The 20,466-nt window shown below is 39.5% G+C and overlaps 1 protein-coding gene across 2 annotated transcripts; it reads right to left on the reverse strand.

The window, feature by feature from the left end:
* Positions 1-1,302: 1,302 nt before the first annotated feature.
* On the reverse strand, positions 1,303-18,652 carry LOC117526772 (suppressor of cytokine signaling 1-like). Of its 2 annotated transcripts, none has more exons than XM_034188848.1 (4): positions 18,565-18,652; positions 12,485-12,936; positions 4,648-4,829; positions 1,303-3,705 (listed from the first exon to the last, which is right to left on the reverse strand). In XM_034188848.1, exons 2-4 carry the CDS (start codon positions 12,713-12,715, stop codon positions 3,381-3,383), a joined length of 738 nt encoding a protein of 245 aa, XP_034044739.1. In that variant the 5' UTR covers positions 12,716-12,936; positions 18,565-18,652; the 3' UTR covers positions 1,303-3,380. The 2 variants fall into 2 exon arrangements, with proteins under 2 accessions (XP_034044739.1, XP_034044740.1); XM_034188849.1 differs by lacking the exon at positions 18,565-18,652 and adding an exon at positions 18,529-18,547.
* Between the last annotated feature and the right edge of the window lie 1,814 nt (positions 18,653-20,466).

Below are 20,466 nucleotides of genomic sequence, written 5' to 3' on the forward strand. Positions count from 1 at the left end.
CGACATCTGTGGCATTGTGCTGTGTGATAAAACTGCACCTTTCAGAGTGGCCTTTTATTGTGGGCAGTCTAAGGCACACGTTGCACTAATCATGGTGTCTAATCAGCATCTTGGTTATGGCACACCTGTGAGGTGGGATGGATTATCTCAGCAAAGGAGAAGTGCTATTATCACAGATTTAGGACTGGTTTGTGAATAATATTTGAGGAAATGGTGATATTGTGTATGTGGAAAAAGTTTTAGATCTTGAGTTCATCTCATACAAAATGGGAGGCAAAACCAAAAGTGTGCGTTTATATTTTTGTTGAGTAACATATTACTCCTAAAAACAATCTTTGGTGTGTCATGTGAGGTGAATCTGCCCTGCGATTGGATTTTGGAAAACCATGTGACGGTGAACCAATTCCGATTGGACACTCACATTGCTCACGTCATCACACAGCTTCTATGAGGAGTACAAAGATGGTGGACGGTGGCTTGAAAGTCCGCGGAATTAACTTTTCAGCAAACAAAAAGTAAGTTTCTATCTCATATCATTGAAAAGTTATTTATAATTCGGTAAAGCTTGGTCTCAGCTGCCGTATACAACGGCGTTGGCCCCAGAGGGTTAAGGTCTTTGTGCTTCCTGTCATACTGTATAGTTTTTACACTTGAACTCTAACCAGTAACCAAGGTGACATCTAGATGACTTTGATCCAAGGTCATCCAAATGAAGTGTGCAAAAGCATGTCCATTACAGTACACAGTACACATCTGAAACTTACTTTAAAATAGATATGAAATATAATGAAATATATATATATATATATATATATACACTCACACAGTACTCCCTCTCTGAGCCTACAAAGGAAAAACATTCACCTTTAGCCTCCACTGCATCAGTGTTCACAGGAACCCACCAGTGTCTCACGTCTAAGGTTAATGAGAGAGAACCGGAATTGTGGATCTGTGTGCATCCCTGGTGCAGGGCGGCTAATTTTGACTGAAGGGACTGCTGCCAGTCAGGTTTAGGGCAGGAAGTGGAACAGAACAGATGAGAAAGGAAGGTGCACAGAATAAATGCTTTAATTTAATTATCATGATGATATTTTTGCAAACATTTTTGCAGGAACCACAGGTTATGTTAGGTTTAAGTGTTACTGCATTGCAGATCACAATCCAAACTTCAAAGCTGCATTAATCAATATTTCCATATTGAAAACAAATCAAAATAATACATTTAAGGTAAAAACCATGGCAAACCAATGATCACACAAACACTGCAGCCTTTGAACAGCTTCTGGATGATTTTAGTTTTACATTCTGCACATCTGTTGTGTGGATTTGAGTTTAAGGAGAGCAAATATTGGACGATATTTTGCAGCAGGATGTGAACCTTGGCCTTTGCTTGATATCATACGCAGTAGTTTGCTTAAATGTTTGCAGCTGGCTGTCAAGCTGTCGGTGCGTTTTGGTGTTTTTTTCTGCCCTCTACTGGTCCAAATCCATTAGTGCAGCTGTAAACAGCAGCACACGTTGCACTGTGACGTCATAAAGCCAGCAGTTGCAAGATCTCTTGATGTTTTATGATAATGTCTTCCATTGACTGCAATACCATAAAAATGATTATTTGTAATGATCCCAAATGTTCATGTAAACACACACACAAAACACAACATGCACAAATTGCACTGCTGAATCCTATGCACAAATAACTGAATACACAAACATTTTTTATGACTTAAAATATTAAAGTATACTCACTCACTCACTCACTCACTCATCTTCAACTACTTTTCCGGGATCGGGTCGCAGGGGCAACACCAGGGGACCCCAAACTTCACTTTCCTGGGCCACATTGACCACCTGAGTGGGGTCTACCGAGGCGTTCCCAGGCCAGTGTGATGATATAATCTCTCCTTCTAGTCCTGGGTCTTCCCCGGGGTCTCCTCTCAGCTGGACGTGTTTGGAACACCTCCTTACAGAGGTGCCCAGGAGGCATCCTTACCAGATGCCCGAACCACCTCAGCTGGCTCCTTTCAATGTGAAGGAGCAGCGGCTCTACTCCAAGCTCCTCACGGTTGACTGAGCTTCTCACCTTATGTCTAAAGGAGACAGCAGCCACCCTCCAGAGGCAGCCCATTTCAGCTGTTTATACCTGCAATCTAGTATTTTTCGTCATGACCCAACCCCCATGACTATAGGTGAGAGTAGGAACGAAGATTGACCAGTAGATTGAGAGCTTCGCCGTTTGGCTCAGCTCCCTTTTTGTCACAACAATACTGCACACTCTCAGAAATAAGGTACAGAAAAGTAAAAAAAAAAGGTACAAATGCTCGTCGCTGGGGCAGTACCCCGAAGGAGAACAACCTTGTACCATATTAATGGGTACAAATAAGTACCCCTACAGTTTGTGCCTTTTAGGTACAAATATGTTCCCTTCAAGGTACAAATAGCTCGTCGCTGGGATGGTACCCTCAGGGTACAGCAATGGTACCCTTACCATAGGTACAGAGTTGTACCCTTTTATGAAACAATTTTGTACCTTAGCAATACATTTGTACCTTAATCCGCTGGTACAAAAAGGTACCCCATTAGATGGTACAAATTTGTGCTCGTTGGGGGTACCACCCCAGCGACGATGCCATTGTACCTATAAAGTGGCAAAAATGTCCTTGTTAAATAGAAATGAATGAGAGCAAACGAAAGCAATGTTTTGTTTTCCCACAATCAAATATTTAAAAGAAGTACAAATTTAAATACTGGGAAGTAATTAACTTCCAAACACCATAATTTTCATTTACAATAAACTTTTATTAATGAATAAAGGTTTTTTTGCATTTAAATCCCAGGGGAAACAATTTAAAATGCTTAGTCTTATGATCTGTTAAGTAGGTAGAGGCAACATCAAAAGAGTAGCCAATACACAAGTGCTAAAATATTTGTATAATCTGAATGTCATTTTTAACTTCTTACACAGTATTTCATTGCCACAGAGACATAAAAAGGACTTTAACTCTTCTTACACACAGTATTTCATTGCCACAGAGACATAAAAAGGACTTTAACTCTTCTTACACACAGTATTTCATTGCCACAGAGACATTAAAATGACTTTAACTCTAACACACAGTATTTCATTGCCAGACACATAAAAAAGACTAACTATTCTTACACACAGTATTTCTCCACCCAGTCTCAAGCCCCATTATCCTCTCACTCCTGAGCAAGACCTTGAGGTACTTGAACTCCTTCACTTGGAGCAAGACCTCATTCCCTAACCGCCATAGGCAATCCATCGGTTTCCTACTGAAAACCACAACCTCAGATTTTGAGGTGCTTATCCTCATCCTCATTACTGTATACTATAAAGAACTTATATTACAAATATATATCATTCATATGCAGTTAGGGTACGCACAGATGTAGTCTTTCATTTGATTGCTGAGTCCACTTAATGTCTTTATATTTTCTGCTCCAAATGTACGAATGATGGCTTTCCTACAAATCTGCTTCAAGAGCTCCGGCCTCTGTCGGCAATATGGCGCAGTCAGTTTGCAGGATGAGCCGGTGTAATGACAAAGCAGGGCGAAAAGTGAAGTAAACGTCTTGTGGCTGCCATGCAGACTGAAGAGGAGGTTGTTGACGAGCACGCGAACACTCGTTGGTCCTTCGTCGCTTTGGTAACTCAGTGTGAAGAAAACGTCAGGCTGTCCGCTGTCTCTGCAACAACACCAACGAACATGGCACACATGAGCACACCTGCTTGGTTTGGTTTAACAGGCACAAGAAGTAAATAAAACAGGAATATCAAGAACAATGCACAACAATCTTAGGCATTTTGCAAAAATAGCGGAAAACTTGTGAAGAAAATAAATATAGCTAAGAGTTCTGAGTAGAGGGCTGCATTGGGATTGGGTCCCGCGGGACCCAATGCAAATCTGGTGGAAGCGGCCGGTCAGAACGTCGCTGCGGGTGGGAGCAGGTGGCAAAAAACAAAACAAAACAAAAAAAAAAAAAACGCTGCAGGAACGGAAGCAACAGGATGACTCAGCCAACAAAGGAGAATAGTGTAAAGTATGTGGTGCCAACATGCTACTTTCAGCTTAAATAGAACGTCTATAATTTAACAGGAGTAGTGGACATAACAGGAGCAAACAGGTACACATACAGAGAGACACAGACACAGCACAGCGAGTTGCTGTAGCAACACTGCATGCCCATATATGGCACACACACATGAAACTGTCTTTAAAATAAATGAAAACAACCAAATAGTAGCGCTATTCCTGACCAGTGCGTCAAAAGACATACAGGCCAGGATTTTAAACAAACAACCCCATGAATCTCTTTATTAATAGCCTAAATGACGTGTTGTCTCCCACAGGATGGGAGGAGAAATAAAATGAATGCACCTGTATTACTGTGCGGGCATAAATTCTCAGTGTTTTACGGGGTCGGGCGGGACTGGACAGGCAGATTGCGGGAATGGGTGGGAGTGTACCACACATGTTGTGGGTGCAGGGGGTAATGGTCCGAAGTCAGCGGGAGCGGGTGAGAACGGGACAAAGAAATTAGTCCCGTGCAGGGCTCTAGTTCTGAGTATTAAAGCTACAATGTGCACATTTTAGTGCCATCTAGTGGTGAGGTTGATGTGGTGGGTACCTAATGAGGAAGGTTCCCAGCGGCATCTTCTTCAGTATTCCATGCGCTTCCTCCGCAGGCATTGGCCCCCAGTAGTAACCGCTGTGCAGGAGCTGTTTGTGAGTGCTTTTTACCAGTTTGTACTCTTCCTGGCTGCTGAATGGGCGCAGATGTGTGGGCAGGCTGTCGGCCCCAAACACTGCCTGAAGAACAATGTGAATATTAGAACGCCACAGTCACATCCCCTTCTGTTCCATCACCGTATTATCTGGACACACAGAGACTTTCCCAGTGTGCACTTGGTGAACGACAGCCAGTTCATCACATGCAGTACACACACGCAAACACTCAGTCACACATCCACAGTGGATTAAAAAAAAGACCCCAGTTTGAATTGTTACTGCTAATTACTGAACCAGCAGGATTTCTACATGTCACAACTTCATAGATTGAAGTTGTGCTCAACACATCAAATATCATCAGACATTTGAATGGGCTATATTTTTCTTTTTATTGTATTGTAATTTTCATACAATGAAAGTTCTCAGTGACATCAAATATCAAAACATTTGAAACATTCGCATAATTTTTACACTTCTACAAACTGACTGGGATATGATCTTTTTGTGTAACAATTTGATGTCATAATTTTTGTCATTCACAGGATGACAGAATTATCCCCCTGTACTTTTATTTTCATTCAAACAAGTTTATCGTCTACATACATACACTCACCGGCCACTTTATTAGGTACACCTGTTCAATTGCTTGTTAACAGAAATAGTCAGCCAATTACATGACAGCAACTAAGCACATTTAGGCATCTAGATGTGGTGAAGATGACTTGCTGAAGTTCAAACTGAGCATCAGAATGGGAAGAAAGGGGATTTAAGTGACTTTGAATGTGGCATGGTTTTTGGTGCTAGATGGGCTGGTCTGAGTATTTCAGGAACTGCTGATCTACTGAGATTTTCACAGACAACCATCTCTGGAGTTTACAGATGGTAAACCAGATGGTCCAAAAAAGAAGATATACAGTGAGCGGCAGTTGTGTGGACAAAAATGCCTTGTTGATGTCAGAGGAGAATGGGCAGACTGGTTGAATGGGCGACTGCGTGATGCTGTCATCTCAATATGGACCAACATCTCTGAGGAATGTTTCCAACACCTTGTTGAATCTATATCACAAAGAACTAAAGCAGTTCTGAGGCAAAAGGGGTCCAACCCCACACCAAAGCTAGAACTTTACAAAGCACCATACCGAGTAAATAAAGTCTTTTAATCTGACCTGTTGCGTGGATTCCTCACCACAGCGGAAAACGTTTATCACATAACACCTTTGTTTTGGCAGTTAAAGCCTGGAAATACGTTAATTCCTTATTGTGCAAATTACTTGTGAATAAATTAAGGGTTTTTAAAAAGAAGTTCCTCTGTGTTTGTCTGCTCTGGGTGCGTTTCTCAGCCTTAGCTGGAGGATGCCAGCGCTTTGTCTCCTCCATCAACAAGAAGAAAAAATAACTTAGTTAAATTACACTGTTAACAACACCAACAACATGATGTCATTCATTATGAGCCGCTGAGGTTACCAATTCAGGGCCGTGACATCAAATCAAATCAAATCAATTTTATTTATATAGCGCCAAATCACAACAAACAGTCGCCCCAAGCCGCTTTATATTGTAAGGCAAAAGCCATACAATAATTACAGAAAAACCCCAACGGTCAAAACGACCCCCTATAAGTAAGCACTTGACATCATCCTTTAACAATAGTTCTCCACAGTAAGATGCAAATTTGGTGTTTTCATATTTATATGGTTAGATAAATATTTCACACAGTCAAAGAAAATAAACTTTCATAAGCAGAACTGATCGTTTTACACAAAATGAGTGTAATCATATTTGACTTTTGACCAAATTTTTCACACACGTGAACATGACGTCGTTGTACTATAGTGAGTGTAGTCGGTTCGAAGTTGCTGAAATGGATTGGTTTTTGCTGACCAATTATCCACAAGTGAAACTGGAAAGAAGTGAAGTCTGCATTGTCTGCCTTGACACTTGTACACATTTAACCTCTGCACTGCCGTGCAATTCGTTGTGCCAATGTCTCCCGCTGTGTTCCCAACTGGATGTTGCACTTTGTGCAGCTGGATGCTGCATTATATAAAATAGTTATTTTGTCACGGATTAATCATTTTCTCTGAGTTTGGCAGATGAAAACACCTCTAATCCCTTCTGGAATCACAGAGGACGGTTACAGCTGCAGCTTTCTCTCTCTCTCTCTGTCTCTCTCTCTCTCTCTCTCTCACACATGCGCTTCATGAGGTGGAGAACACATTTGGAATACTCTAAAAGGTAATATATGCAATATTTATATTGTAAGTTTGGTAAAAAGTTGCATTTTCATTCCTTCTCATGAGTAGCTGTAAAATTATGTTTATGATAGATTTAACGTCTCGTTATAATCGATCAGATGATCTGCAGTGTGATGCGGTGTGCTGACGCAATCATTCACACTGATACTCAATGTTGTTTAATTGTTTGCGCAATATTCATGTGAAGTTCACATAATTAATGCATGACAGAGATTTTGAACATTTCAAAATTTTCTTTGCACACTTGCACGAAGCCACGCACAGTTTACAATGAATTTACAATGAGTTTACTCTCTGGCACAGCAAACTGTGTACCAGTGCACACATCAAATTCATGCAAGTGTCAAGGCACTTTAAACAACTGCCTGAGGAACAGCAGTGGAGCACGGCCGTGGACAGCAACCAAATCATTGATGCTTTTGATCTTAATCACAACAATAGGTGTATTGTGATGTTATGAAGACATCAATGGCAAGTGAAAGATTTTCTCTTCTGCCTGCTGTTGGCATTTTTTTCCCCCTGAGGCTATGAGCTACATGTGTAGGTCTGTGGATATGTATTTGTACTGAACAGTAGCCTATTTTTCTGTGTGATTTGCTCATTCTGCATGTCATTAGTGACTGTCGCACATGAGAATGTGGTTATGTGTGCTCAGGCGCAATGTGTCGAAGCAGAGAGCTGTCATGACACAAAAGCCCTTATTTTATAGCACCGTCATACAAGTGCCAAGCTCCCCCATAGCACCTGTAGAAAAAAGTCTCTGGAGCCGCCACTGCTTCCTGACTTAACACGGATGGTCTTCTGTTTTGAAAGAAAGGGCACCAAACAGTTGGCCACCAGGCTGAAAACTACTAAATGTTGGTACACAGTCAGACTATAATTGTTGTTTCTTATTAATAACTTGACTGTTGTTGCCATGGCTATTATGATCAACAGCAACCAATAAGATTACTATTGTTATTATTTATCATAAAAATTCTAATTTAACAACACAATTATTATTATTAATCATAATAATGACAGTTGTTATAATAGATGCTTTTGTTTATAACAACAAGCACTGTTATGGTTCTGTACTGATTACTATTTAAAACAATGGTAATTACTAATTGCTGTTGTTGTGGCTGTTATTGTCAATACCAAACAAAAATATTGCTGTTGTTATTCCTAATAAAAATTCTAATTTTAAAAATATTATTTTAAATAGGTATTTCAGCTATTAACAGCAAATATTATTGTGTTGCTAATTATTATATAAAACAATAATAAGAACAATAATTGGTGTTGTTATTGTTGTTATTATTATTATTATTATCAATAACAATCAGTAATTTACTGTTATTATTAATAATCATAAGAATATTGATAACATGATAATGTTGCAGCTACTACAACCCCTGGCAGAAATTATGGAATCACCGGCCTCAGAGGATGTTCATTCAGTTGTTTAATTTTGTAGAAAAAAAGCAGATCACAGACATGACACAAAACTAAAGTCATTTCAAATGGCAACTTTCTGTCTTTAAGAAACACTATAAGAAATCAAGAAAAAAAGATTGTGGCAGTCAGTAAGGGTTACTTTTTAGACCAAGCAGAGGAAAAAAATATGGAATCACTCATTTCTGAGGAAAAAATTATGGAATCACCCTGTAAATTTTCATCCCCCAAATTAACACCTGCATCAAATCAGATCTGCTCATTGACATTGACCCTATGCCATGACATTGACCCTATGTGTCTTTTTGCAAGGAATGTTTTTGCAGTTTTTGCTCTATGGCAAGATGCATTATCATCTTGAAAAATGATTTCATCATCCCCAAACATCCTTTCAATTGTCCAAAATATCAACATAAACTTGTGCATTTATTGATGATGTAATGACAGCCATCTCCCCAGTGCCTTTACCTGACATGCAGCCCCATATCATCAATGACTGTGGAAATTTACATGTTCTCTTCAGGCAGTCATCTTTATAAATCTCATTGGAAAGGCACCAAACAAAAGTTCCAGCATCATCACCTTGCCCAATGCAGATTCGAGAGTCATCACTGAATATGACTTTCATCCAGTCATCCACAGTCCACAATTGCTTTTCCTTAGCCCATTGTAACCTTGTTTTTTTCTGTTTAGGTGTTAATGATGCCTTTCGTTTAGCTTTTCTGTATGTAAATCCCATTTCCTTTAGGCGGTTTCTTACAGTTCGGTCACAGACGTTGACTCCAGTTTCCTCCCATTCGTTCCTCATTTGTTTTGTTGTACATTTTTCGATTTTTAGACATATTGCTTTAAGTTTTCTGTCTTGACGCTTTGATGTCTTCCTTGGTTTACCAGTATGTTTGCCTTTAACAACCTTCCCATGTTGTTTGTATTTGGTCCAGAGTTTAGACACAGCTGACTGTGAACAACCAACATCTTTTGCAACACTGCGTGATGATTTACCCTCTTTTAAGAGTTTGATAATCCTCTCCTTTGTTTCACTTGACATCTCTCGTGTTGGAGCCATGATTCATGTCAGTCCACTTGGTGCAACAGCTCTCCAAGGTGTGTTCACTCCTTTTTAGATGCAGACTAACGAGCAGATCTGATATGATGCAGGTGTTAGTTTTGGGGATGAAAATTTACAGGGTGATTCCATAATTTTTTCCTCAGAATTGAGTGATTCCATATTTTTTTCCTCTGCTTGGTCTAAAAAAGTAACCGTTACTGACTGCCACAATCTTTTTTTCTTGATTTCTTATAGTGTTTCTTAAAGCCAGAAAGTTGCCATTTGAAATGATTTTAGTTTTGTGTCATGTCTGTGATCTGCTTTTTTTCTACAAAATTAAACAACTGAATGAACATCCTCCGAGGCCGGTGATTCCATAATTTTTGCCAGGGGTTGTACTACTAATAATAAAAAGTATGCTTTATATTAATATCGCCTGTTATTACTTTTATTACTACAGTAATTGATTACAGCCAGTCTGCTTTGTGCACACTAGATTCTGTCAGATCACAGAAGTGAAGCAGAGTAGGTCGTAATTAGTCTGTTTAGGAAGGCCCAGGGCTGTGTGTGTTTCTGCAGTTAAAATTGGAGTTGTGTCAATAATAAAACGTGCCAAATCCTAATGCAGATCTGTGCTGAATTTGCTGTGGCAACTCTGAATAATCAGGAGCAACTTGAAGACAAACAAGAGGCGCATTATGGTTGTTGTGAGTATATAGTGTATCCAGAAAGTGCATGTCAGAGCACAAACCAAGCATGAAAGTCAAGAAACTGTCTATAGACCTCTGAGACAGGATTGTCTCGAGGCACAAATCTGGGGAAGGGTACAAAAACATTTCTGCTGCTTTGAAGGTCCCAATGAGCACAGTGGCCTCCATCATCCTTAAGTGGAAGAAGTTCGGATCCACCAGGACTCTTCCTAGAGCTGGCAACCCATCTAAACTGATCGATCGGTGCAGAAGGGCCTTTGTCAGGTAGGTGACCAAGAACCCTATGGTCACTCAGTCAGAGCTCCAGCATTCCTCTATGGACAGAGGAGAGCCTTCCAGAAAGACAAACATCTCTGTAGCAATCCACCAATCAGGCCTATATGGTAGAGTGACCAGATGGAAGCTACTCCTGAGTAAAAGTCACATGGCAGCCCACCTGGAATTTGCTAAAAGGCACCCGAAGACTCTCAGACCATGAAAAACAAAATTCTATGGTCTGATGAGACAAAGATTGAACTCTTTGGTGTGAATGCCAGGCGTTATGTTTGGAGGCACCATCCCTACAGTGAACCATGGTGGTGTCAGCATCATGCTGTGGGGATGTTTTTCAGCAGCAGGAACTGGGAGTCTAGTCAGGATTGAGGGAAAGATGAATGCAGCAATGTGCAGAGACATCCTGAATGGAAACGTGCTCCAGAGCACTCCTGACCTCAGACAGGCAAGACAAGAAATTAAAAACTAAATAATAGTGAAATAACTGATCAGTTGTATGTAATATGGCAAATAACAGTCAACTTAAGTGTAACTGTACAGTAACCGAGTGACTCAGAGTAATGAAGGGTCTTGGTAACAGTATCTCAGTAACGAAACAGCGTGTTTCAATGTGATAATTATTGCTGTTCTTATATCCTGACTGCTTTAATCTTGTAATCAGAATCAATGGAAACGGGATCAAGGATAATCATAATCAAATCCTGATTGCAGGATCAAAGCAAAAGGGCTGCAGTGACAACAAAATCTACATGGCGAGATTCAAAGCCCAAAGATCAGTCAGGATAACAGAGTGGTCGTGAACAAATATCAGAATCAAAGATCAGCATGGATTAGGATCAAAGAACAGGATCGAACATTAGCACCAAAACTGAGCAAACACTGAAAACCAGCAAAAATGCACCATCAAAATCAAAAATTAGCATCAATGTTCAGTATATAGATTAAAATCAAAGGTCACGAATCAGGATGAAAGTTTAGGATCAGAATTACGGATCTGCAATCAGGAACAAAGAATAAAGCGATACAAGGAGAAAGTCAACATAGATAGAGTGACTAAATCTCTGACCCATGTGTGATTGTCCTGATTGTTTCATTTTCTCAAGAGGACTTTTGTGTTCGGATGTGCGTAATTATAAATTTTCAGTTTTGGTGTAAAAGATGGAAAAAGATGGGTAATTACATAAAAAATGGGACATGACCAAGCAAAAATGATTATTTTCAGCTATAGATTCTGAAAAAGGGCGTAACTTATTTATAAAACCCCCAAGTTTACAATACAATTTGAATTCAGTAGGAAATATCCCTTTCCCACATGAATTTTGACTGTCAAATGATTAGTTAAATTGGTTGCTTCTCAATTTTTTTGCCAGATTTTTACATTTGATTTTTTTTTTTTGGTTTGACATATGTTCTTATTACTGTACCTCTAGAAAGGTCGGGCATGTAGGGGGAGTGAAAACAGTTTTCTCAGATTTCCTGAAACCTTTTAAAGCTAGAAATGCATAAAAGGGTGTAACTTGATATAAAATCATCAATAATTGATTATTTCATCTTTTCCAAAGCAAATCAGTAAGATATTTCAGAAAATGTCTTTTTAGCTGCAAGTGATAATGAATCGTCCGTCATGTAACGTCAGTCACATGGAATTTTTCACAATCCTAAAGCCAGTGCTGCCAAGTACCTCACTATTTGTTCTCTACCTCAGTGACCCCCCCGTATTCCTGGAATTCACAATCATGAATTGCTGTTAGTGTCCTTTTCTTGTAATGTCTGTCACACTGGATCTCTTTTCTACCTTGCCTAAATACCTCAAGATCTTAACTATGCCCACACACAAGATTAGGGACTTATGGCTTCAACTTTTAGTGTGAGACTGGTTGAAATGGCTCGTACTCCGCACAAATGTAATGTCCATTATGGTGGAATTACTCAAAGACAGAAGGAGCATTCATTCATACTAAATGAACCAAATGGGACTGTTTACACTATGACCGTGAGAAAAAGGAGCCTTACCTGTCTCCAAGCATCTGGTTCATCGTCTGACAAGGGTTCGCTCTGGACTTGATCCCATTGTTGTAAAGGGAGATGCGTCACAGTTGGGTCTTGGCACTTCTGTGTCGCTTTTTCAGGTCCTGCAGTTTCTGCAGGAGGTGAACTTTGGTTCTGTGCCTTGGCTGCATGGATGCGTTCTGGATGTGTCCTTTGTTCTGCTGTATCCAGTATGGCTGTGCTATCTCTGACCATTCTACACTGGCAAGCCTTTTGTGTGACCAGCCATTGCACATGTTCCTCCACACTTCACCGACGGTTCCATAACTCATGTGTATTGGACGGCCCATCAGCTGGTTGGTGCTCATTTGTGATCCATGTTGCTCAAACAGGTGCTGGAGAATTTAACACTCATCAGAAGCACATCAGAATGATCATTAGTTCTTGAGGGAGGAACAACGGAAGCATCAGATCACCTGGAACACAGAAGCACAAACATCTGCTTTAATGATCAATACCGGTCAAACCACAAACCCCAATAAAGGTTCATGCTGTGCAAAAAAAAAAAGACAAAAGAAAAAAAAGAAAGAAAAAAACTTTCAAATTTCCTAGATTCATCGGTACTCTCAACCCATTTGTCAGTTTTCTATTAAATAATTTCCTGCTCAGAAATTAGCCGAGATGAAATTTCATTGATATAAAGTTCCTTAATTTCTGTTGGACACCAGAAAATTACAGTTAAATGCAATGCTTGTGAAGTAAGTAAGTAAGTAAGTAAGCTTTATTTATAAAGCGCCTTTCACAGACCAGGGTCACAAAGCGCTGCACATGGCATACAAAAATAATCTAAAAATAACATACGAAAACAATAAAATACAATATTAGGCTAAAAAGCTAACTTAAAGAAATGCGTCTTTAGTTGCCTTCTAAAAGTATCTATACAATCCAGAGAACGAAGGGCACAGAGAAGCTCATTCCAGAGGCTAGAAGTATTTATTTTGGAGGAATTACATGTCAAATATAACGCAGTATTGCAAAGTAGATGAAGGCGGAAGTACATGCACAAAGTTTGAAGTTGATGCTGGGCTTGATGGAAACTGAGAACTAAGATTTTCCAATTTACAAATAGAAAAAAAAATGCATCTGATAAAGCTCCAATAAAACAGTCTCCCCACTGACTCATTTTGGAAAATTAAGTAAAAATGTTGTAATTGTTACTACTAATGTTAGCGGTGGCAAGTGACACAGGAGACCCTTTCAAAGGTTGTGTTACCAGTCAAGCAGTTATCCAGCAAAACCTTTTTGTGAAATTTGTCCAGATTTTATCCGTCCCCCCCCCCCCCAAAAAAAAAAATCTGTAACCCTATGTTTATTAGTTGTGTCTGTTGCTGTCTTTGTTTACATTTTGCATTTTTTTTTTATTATTTATTTATTCACTTTTTTCTGTTGTGGTTTGGGGTTGTGGTCAGTTTTCCTCTCTTCTGTGTTGTTTGTTCACCTGCGGTTGCGACACACCTGCCAGTAATTAGTGACATCTTCTTAAGGTCTGGCTGAGCAGGATGATGATGCCAGATTATTCTGTGTGGTACAGTTGGTCTCTCGTTTTCTTGTTTTGTATTGTTAATCATTTTCATTCCTTGACTCCTTGTAATTCTTGTTTGATACTTTGTTTTTGTTTCCTAACAGCTAACTGATCATCTGCAGAGGAATGGTCTATTTGAAGAGTTTCAGTCAGGGTTTAGAATTCATCATAGTACAGAAACAGCATTAGTGAAGGTTACAAATGATCATCTTATGGCCTCAGACAGTGGACTCATCTCTGTGCTTGTTCTGTTAGACCTCAGTGCTGCTTTTGATACTGTTGACCATAAAATTTTATTACAGAGATTAGAGCATGCCATAGGTATTAAAGGCACTGCGCTGCGGTGGTTTGAATCATATTTATCTAATAGATTACAATTTGTTCATGTAAATGGGGAATCTTCTTCACAGACTAAGGTTAATTATGGAGTTCCACAAGGTTCTGTGCTAGGACCAATTTTATTCAATTTATACATGCTTCCCTTAGGCAGTATTATTAGACAGCATTGCTTAAATTGTCATTGTTATGCAGATGATACCCAGCTTTATCTATCCATGGAGCCAGAGGACACACACCAATTAGCTAAACTGCAGGATTGTCTTACAGACATAAAGACATGGATGACCTCTAATTTCCTGCTTTTAAACTCAGATAAAACTGAAGTTATTGTACTTGGCCCCACAAATCTTAGAAACATGGTGTCTAACCAGATCCTTACTCTGGATGGCATTACCCTGACCTCTAGTAATACTGTGAGAAATCTTGGAGTCATTTTTGATCAGGATATGTCATTCAATGTGCATATTAAACAAATATGTAGGACTGCTTTTTTGCATTTGCGCAGTATCTCTAAAATTAGAAAGGTCTTGTCTCAGAGTGATGCTGAAAAACTAATTCATGCATTTATTTCCTCTAGGCTGGACTATTGTAATTCATTATTATCAGGTTGTCCTAAAAGTTCCCTGAAAAGCCTTCAGTTAATTCAAAATGCTGCAGCTAGAGTACTGACAGGGACTAGAAGGAGAGAGCATATCTCACCCATATTGGCCTCTCTTCATTGGCTTCCTGTTAATTCTAGAATAGAATTTAAAATTCTTCTTCTTACTTATAAGGTTTTGAATAATCAGGTCCCATCTTATCTTAGGGACCTCATAGTACCATATCACTCCAATAATGCGCTTCGCTCTCAGACTGCAGGCTTACTTGTAGTTCCTAGGGTTTGTAAGAGTAGAATGGGAGGCAGAGCCTTCAGCTTTCAGGCTCCTCTCCTCTGGAACCAGCTCCCAATTCAGATCAGGGAGACAGACACCCTCTCTTTTTTTAAGATTAGGCTTAAAACTTTCCTTTTTGCTAAAGCTTATAGTTAGGGCTGGATCAGGTGACCCTGAACAATCCCTTAGTTATGCTGCTATAGACTTAGAGTGCTGGGGGGTTCCCATGATGCACTGAGTGTTTCTTTCTCTTTTTGCTCTGTATGCACCACTCTGCATTTAATCATTAGTGATTGATCTCTGCTCCCCTCCACAGCATGTCTTTTTCCTGGTTCTCTCCCTCAGCCCCAACCAGTCCCAGCAGAAGACTGCCCCTCCCTGAGCCTGGTTCTGCTGGAGGTTTCTTCCTGTTAAAAGGGAGTTTTTCCTTCCCACTGTTGCCAAGTGCTTACTCACAGGGGCTCGTTTTGACCGTTGGGGTTTTTCCGTAATTATTGTATGGCTTTTGCCTTGCAATATAAAGCACCTTGGGGCAACTGTTTGTTGTGATTTGGCGCTATATAAATAAAATTGATTTGATTTGTTTCCTCCACCGGCCCACCTGGTTTCGCTCCCTACCTCCCAGTCCTCCAATATCCAACTCCATGGCCGCAATCACCAACTTCATGTATTTATTTTTTTATTTGATGATAAACCTGTTATTTCTTTCACTCAGCTCACTGCCTCATTGTATTTTGGGACCTAACTGGTTCTCCCTGTTTTCACAACACTTTCCCAGTCTGTCATGACATTTATTTTAATTCACATACGTCAAAATCCTAAATCATTTCCAGACATTATTTTGATCATATGTGTGATATATAACACTGTGCACAAGTTTCAGGGATCCCAGAGTTATAATAAAAGTAGCCTTTTGTGCCCCTCCGACCACCCCTTTTTTATTGGTGTGTCAACGCAAAATCAGTTCCAACAAAAGTGTATATGTGAGCTATATTTGTTAAATTCCATAATAATAATAATAATAATGATATTTTTTGTAAGTGTACTGGCCAGTAGAATACCACAAAAACAGTTGCCAATGATCATGCAATATTAAAATAATTGTAAAACACAATTACTCATACTTTAAGTTGTAATATCCTTAAAATTACTTTGAGGTCCTGCAACTGTGGGACTTACATACCAAAAGAAATCACACCTAAGCAGAACCCAATTGTCATATCTATTATCAATGCTGAAATTCATCACATATTTCATTTATTTATGAATATTTATCAGGTTTTCATCATTTTAATGCTTTTATGGTGCATTAAATGTGCCTAAAACTTTTGCACAGTTACTGTAAGACTGCAAACCCTTTACTTGAATAATGGTGCAGAAGAAAATTCTTTTAATGACATGAAATCATAAGAAATTATGCAAAGGAAAGATGGCTTTAATCAATAAGAAAGAAAAGTAAACTATAGTTCTTATGATCAGCAAAAAATCCTTAATGTTAAATGTTTTGTTTAGTTGTATAAATTCTTCCATATATAAAAATTACAATTTTCACACCTTTTTGTTATAAATGTAATATCCCTTCTAATCTGAAGTAATCACATTTTGGAAATTGTTTCATTCTAAAGCAGAGGTCTTAAACCGGTTCCAGAAAGGGCCGAGACGGTGCAGGTTTTCTGTGCAACCACCCACTCCAGCAGGTGATTTCACTCATTAACATCACTTTGAGCAGGTGAAATCAGTTAATGAGTGAAATCACCTGCTGGAGTGGGTGGTTGCCCTTTCTGGAACCGGTTTGAGACCTCTATAAAGGGTGTCAAAGCTGAGTTAAACATGTAGTTTTATTAAACGTTGCAGAGTTGTTGGTTAACACAGGATCAGTGTGTGTCCAGGAAAAAACACTGTGGAAATGTGACAGACAAACCACAGGTATCAGTAACTTTATCAAGACAAATACCTTATTGTTAACGACTTCAAAATGCTTTCACTTTCACTCAGTCATGCGTGACAAAACTAAAGCAGCACACAATGCATCTTCATGTAATTAATTACAAAACAAAAGGTTGCACTGTTCAGTGAAAGTTTGAAAGCATATTTTAGAACAAAGGCCACAAAGCATTTCACGACCAAAGAGGGAGATTAAAATTGGAAAAATGACACAAAGCGTAAACATACTAGGACGCTGACCCGTGGGGAACCACAGGTTCTAGATGTGGCCGTTTGTATACGATATATGGAGGACAGCTGAGTTTTGGGGAAAATCTGTTTACGGTTATGCAACATTTTTAAAGTATTGACAGAGAAAAATTTCTTGGCTTTTATGAAAGACTTCAATTAAAGATTTAATCTGTTTTCAGTTGTGAATTTTTATCATTAATAAGTTTGCAATATTCCATGTAAAGAAATTACAAGTAACTGAAGTTTTATATTCGCACTGTGACAGTGAATTGAAATTGAATGTGTTCAAACTTCTGACTGATCTACACTGAAAAAAGAACCAACTTAAAAAGTTGTTTTAATTGGTAACACCTGAATGAATTAAGTTGTCTGAACTTAAGTTAGTAAGTACTTACAAACTTAAGTTCAAAGAACTTACTTCATTTAGATGTTACCAACTGAAAAAAAATTAAATTAAGTTGGTTCAACTATTGTCTTTTTATGGGTGGTGGCCAAGTGGTTAATGCACTTGGTTTCAGTGCGGAAGGTTCCCAGTTCGAATCCCACCCCTACCACATTTCTCCATGTAATGTGGAGTTGCGTCAGGAAGGGCATCCGGCGTAAAATTTGTGCCAATTCAACATGCAGATCCACCTTGGATTTGCTGTGGCGACCCCGAGTACAAAAACAAGGGAGCACCCGAAGGGACTTACTATAAAATAAATATAAAATAATATAAAGTAAAATACAATATTTGAGTTCAGCATGAGATTTAATTTCTCCATGAATATAAAACATTAATAATGGATTGGAACAAGTAAAGTCTTTTAATATAATACAATTAAATCATTTTGCATTTTGCTTTACGCAGTTTTAGTTCATGGTCCAAACTTTTCCCAACTTGAGGATAAATGACAGTTAAATCAGTCCACAACAATTAGAATCAACTCGGACTGTTTTCAGAGGATGTTGCATAGATGATAATATTCATGATATTCATAGAACATTCAATAAAGCTAATAAATATTAATGTCATAAAAATAAACACGTAAATTGACCGCCTGAACATAGAAATCATTTCACCATTTTTTTTTAAATCAATACACTCACATTTTGTTTACCTGTCAAAAACGTGCAAAGCTTAAACGTTGACTTACGTGCAGGATGTTTCTTGCTGGATCGTTCTGGAGACCAAAAAAGGTTCTGCTTAACTTCTGGAAAAAAAAAAAGAGAGAGAGAGAAGAGGAGGAGCGAGTGAGTAAAAAAAAAAAAAAAAAAAAAAAAACCGCGATGCTTTGGTTTTTGCTTGTTTCTTCTTTCCATGTGTCGGTAGCAGCTGGCGTGATGGTGCGCGGATCACACGTTTCCACAGAAAAGCCTGATGTCACGCGCGCGTGCGCGCACGCACACACTCGGTGCAGAGACGCCTACTTTTACTTTCACTTCGGCGCTGTTGACTGGAAATCACGTGATCTCACAGCAACGCAGGCGTGTGTGTGTGCGCGCGCCCCCGTCAGTGTGTATCGCTGTCATTAAGTTGTGTAGTTTCATGTTGCACTCAAATGCACTAGTAATTAACTTTAATTAATGTGTTTGTTTTGAGTAAACTGACTGCTGTCAGGAAATGAAGAATGGCTTTTTGATTCTACACCTCGAACCAAAACAGAGCAGCACTCAGCAGAGACACATGCATCCATTGATGCCGTTCATTGCGTGATTGGTTGATAAGTTGTTCAGGATATTTGGGATTTCATTGCTTTGCAATAACCTTCCAGCATGAATTCAGAGGGTGCTGACCTTGACCTGCTGAGGTGATGATGGTCAAGAGGTCAAAGCAGCAGGATCAAGACCAGAGCATTCTCAGTTTGAATCCCCGTCAGACAGGATTTCACTATGGTCCTTTGGGTGAGGTCCTAAATCTTCAAGTCACCACCTGGTTTGCAGTTAATCACCTTTTCATGGCTGCACACTGACATCAATGTGTGAATGAATGAACGTGAGGCGCCTCGATGGAAAAGGATACAAATGAAGTCTAGTTCCTTTCTCTGGGTCTAATCCGGAGGGTTCAAAGTGTCAGTGTGTGTCTGAATACCTGTCTGTCTACTCTACAGCCCCCATTCAGCAGGAGCTATAGCAGTCCTTCAGGACAAATCCCATTCTATGAGAAAATGGTGTAAAATGTCAGAACATGCACTGTTGACAAATGAGAAAAAACTTTCACCAGCATTTTGCAGACTCTTCCTTTGCCCCACCCCGACATCAACACCACCTGTTGTTCACATGGAAAGTACACCAGGAAACCAGCATCTCCTCCCATCTGAGAAGCTTCAGTTCAAACACCACATTTGCATTTTTCCTGAGATTTGCTGGTTTACATCTGGCTGGAGGATCAGCTGCAGTCCAAGAACCGCAGCTCTATAGATGTTCAACATCGTGGTAGGAGGAGCTCAGTCTTAAGCAGCCGGCCCACCGGGTCCATGATGGAGTGGGCCAGGAATACAGTGTCACAGGATGTCAGTTTGGAGGAATGTAATGCTCCAGTGGTAAGCAGGATGAGGGTCAAAGGAAAACAAGCAGTGAGTCACCTGCTCACTCTTCTCCGTGCAGCTGCCAAGCCGTGCACTCGGACTCCTCCGGATGATGCTCAGCGTGCCTGCTGACAGCAAACAGGTGATGCAAAATACAAATGAAATCTTTCTGCACTGGATAATCATTTGGTTTCGGCTTCTTTCGCATGTGATTAAGATCTCGTGGTAGCACATTTGAGCTGCACATACGCCACAGTGCCATGGTAACCATTGTGACACCTCATCTGATCGCTACATAATGATCAGAGAGCGTTTGGAAACTGCATTTATTAACGATGCATTAATTCACTCAAGACTCTCGTTCTGTGCGGTTGTGACAAATCTGTGTGTGCTCTTCTTTGCACTTTCTGATTTGCAAGCTAATGAGAGTATGTGTGGATAGTACCTGTACCTAAAAGCGGACATGTCGTAAGTGCAGTTATTTAAGTATTTCCTCTAAAGAGTCAGTTTCACAGAAGATGATGTCCCATT

Source organism: Thalassophryne amazonica, chromosome 15 (assembly GCF_902500255.1).
Source record: "Thalassophryne amazonica chromosome 15, fThaAma1.1, whole genome shotgun sequence".
NCBI lineage: Eukaryota > Metazoa > Chordata > Actinopteri > Batrachoidiformes > Batrachoididae > Thalassophryne > Thalassophryne amazonica.